The sequence below is a fragment of the Eupeodes corollae genome, chromosome 1 (genome assembly GCF_945859685.1).
Source record: "Eupeodes corollae chromosome 1, idEupCoro1.1, whole genome shotgun sequence".
Classification (NCBI taxonomy): Eukaryota; Metazoa; Arthropoda; class Insecta; order Diptera; family Syrphidae; genus Eupeodes; species Eupeodes corollae.
The window spans coordinates 14,591,717-14,594,316 of NC_079147.1; the positions used below are offsets into that span (position 1 = coordinate 14,591,717).

The following is a 2,600-nucleotide window of genomic DNA, read 5'->3' on the forward strand; positions in this document are numbered from 1 at the left end:
TATGTCATTCCCAATCTGTAGATCTTGTACATCAGTGCATTACGGTCTATCGTATCGAAAGCTGCTTTGAAATCGACAAAAAAGACATATAGCTTCTTATTTCTTTCCAAAAAGAAGTCAGCGACACTTCGAAGTACAAAAATGTTGTCAACAGTAAAATACCCTTGTCTGAAACCTGCTTGAAATTCTTTCAACAGTTTGTATGAATTAATCCACAATCTAAGTCTACTATGCAAAACTGAAGTGAATATTTTGTAGGATGCATTCAAGAAGGAAATCCCTCTATAATTTCCAGAGTCTAGCGTATTGCCTTTTTTTGTGGATGGGAAAAATAAGTGCTTCCTTGAATTCTTTCGGTATAACTCCAGTATCCATATAATACATGTCCGTTAATCGGTTTATCAACATGTCCAATCCATATTTATAGAATTCGGAAGGTATTCTATCCGCTCCAGCTGCCTTGCCATCCTTAAGACGTTTTAGGGCTGTACAAACCTCATCCTTCTCGATTGCTGATTCCAATATTTCATTGCTAAAGGTTGGTTGAGCAAATTGCACAATATCATTAGTGGTAGGCAAATGATTGAGCAGTTCATTAAAATGTACTCTTAACGTCTCACGATTCAGGTGTCTATTGATGACATGTACCTTTCCGTTTATTGTTTGAGGTTTTTGCCAAAAATCTCTCGTACTTTTACATGATGCTAAGCTTTTCGCTTCGTTTTCATAGTGAGTTACTTTCTTCTCTCTACACAACGATTTGAATTTCCGATTCAGTTGAAGGTATTTTTGTTTGGAAGATTCAAAGTTATCTCGCCTATAGTTATTAAGCCATGGCTGTTTAAATATTCCTCTTCTGTCATAGTTATTTTGCCTTGCAGCTGCTTTTTTAATGCAATATTCGATGGTGTTCAAATTTATGTTTTCATTTGTCACTAAAGTAACAAAGATCAAGTATTTGATTTCCTTAATTATTTTTTGTCTTGTCCTTGGATTGTCTCACTATATCTCTTCTTTCGTTTTCATCACCTTCTGCTGTACCCACTCGTCCATTCAGATCTCCTACTATCAGCAAATTGGAGGAGCTTGTTCCACACATGATTAATTCTTTCACCTTGTCGAAATCTGAGTCCCCATTACTGCAGTTGATATAGCAGGGTATGATACTAAAAGTTTCTTGATATAATCTTATATCTACATAGATTGTATCGTTAAGAGTCGTAAACAAGTAATTGTAACTCTTCAATTGTTTCTTTACTCCGAATATGCAACCTCCACTTGCTCTCCCTCTAGTATGACATCTTATGGCGGGGACGATTTTTAGATCAAAGTCTTGGAATTTCTTTTCATAATTGCTAAAGTTTGTTTCAGTTATAAATGTTTCGTATAAAAATATAATTTCGAATCTTCTTATAAAATCAAAAAAATCAATAAATAAACTTTTATTACTATTATTATTATTTCCATATTTTATAAATTACAGAAACAAAAATTGATATTTAAACTTACATACATTCCACAAATCACATCCCACAATTCATTAACCATATAATCAACCCACTAAAGACACAACGTGTTTTTGCATTAGATAATTCAAGACAAACACCATTGGAAAAAAGTTCCTTCTAGAACCACTTGGAAAATATTTTATTTTGTTCAAGGTTTTCACGATAGGTGGCTATTGAAAAGAAAAAGAATCAGAAATGTAAATATTTTATCCTGGAATACAAAAATAATTTTATGGAGTGCAGCTACAGACTAAGGACGAAATATTTCAGATGAATAAAATCTATATGATATTGATGCCTCGATGTCCCTTGGTATATTTTTCATTCTAAGTATTTATAAAAGGCAAAAATCTAAACATTTTGTAATACAATTAACAATTTCATTTTAACTTAAGATCTTAAAAAAGAATTTTGTACTGCGTATGAATTATAATATATATGATAATATAGTTGTGCATAACTTAGTGTGGTGCTAAATTGTAAACATTTTGAAATCTCTACATCATTGCCTTTAGCGTTTCAGTTTGAGTGTAAACTTTGGCTGTCATTTTATTTAACAATTTATAAACTGCATTTAAGTACAATCTTGAAAAATAATGCTAACAAGATACTTCTCGTATAGTTTTGAAGAATAAGCCGTTGGGATTTGGCTAAAAACTGTAAGTCCCTTCCATCCGTTACAATATTACCTGCACACAAGAATGGTTGGAAGTAGTAAGTCGGTATTTCTCAATGGGCTGCTGGGCGACCTATTTTTATTTTTAGTTGTTCCAATTTATCAAATAAGTAAATTAATTGGGCAGGGAAATCGTACCTCTCCACAAGAAACCATCAAACAACTTCCATTCATGGCTTTTCGAAAGGGAAATGAGAGTGCCTTCTGACATGCTATTTATGTAGAATCAAATCGAACCAGAAAGTTGTGGTTGTAAGCGATTATGCTAAGAAGCTACTTAAAAAAGCGAGATAACAAATGCATATACTTTCAAATACTATTCGTTTTCACTTTCCGAGCTGTAATAGGTCATCTCTGTCTAGCAACGATATGGTCGATTTATGTCACGAAACGTCAGATGATTTGAGAGATTCTTT

The 2,600-nt window shown here is 32.9% G+C and overlaps 1 protein-coding gene across 1 annotated transcript; it reads right to left on the bottom strand.

Moving 5' to 3' along the window:
* Positions 1 to 282: 282 nt before the first annotated feature.
* LOC129944917 (uncharacterized) lies at positions 283 to 1,099 on the bottom strand. Its single transcript, XM_056054600.1, has 2 exons — positions 1,030 to 1,099; positions 283 to 935 (listed from the first exon to the last, which is right to left on the bottom strand). Exons 1-2 carry the CDS (start codon positions 1,097 to 1,099, stop codon positions 283 to 285), a joined length of 723 nt encoding a protein of 240 aa, XP_055910575.1.
* Between the last annotated feature and the right edge of the window lie 1,501 nt (positions 1,100 to 2,600).

Excerpts from the sequence above, each read along its gene's own strand:
- LOC129944917 (XM_056054600.1), bottom strand. The coding sequence starts at position 1,099 with ATGTGTGGAACAAGCTCCTCCAATTTGCTGATAGTAGGAGATCTGAAT. Across the intron at positions 936-1,029 it reads ACGAGTGGGTACAGCAGAAG|TGACAAATGAAAACATAAAT; the intron begins GTGATGAAAACG and ends TTGTTACTTTAG.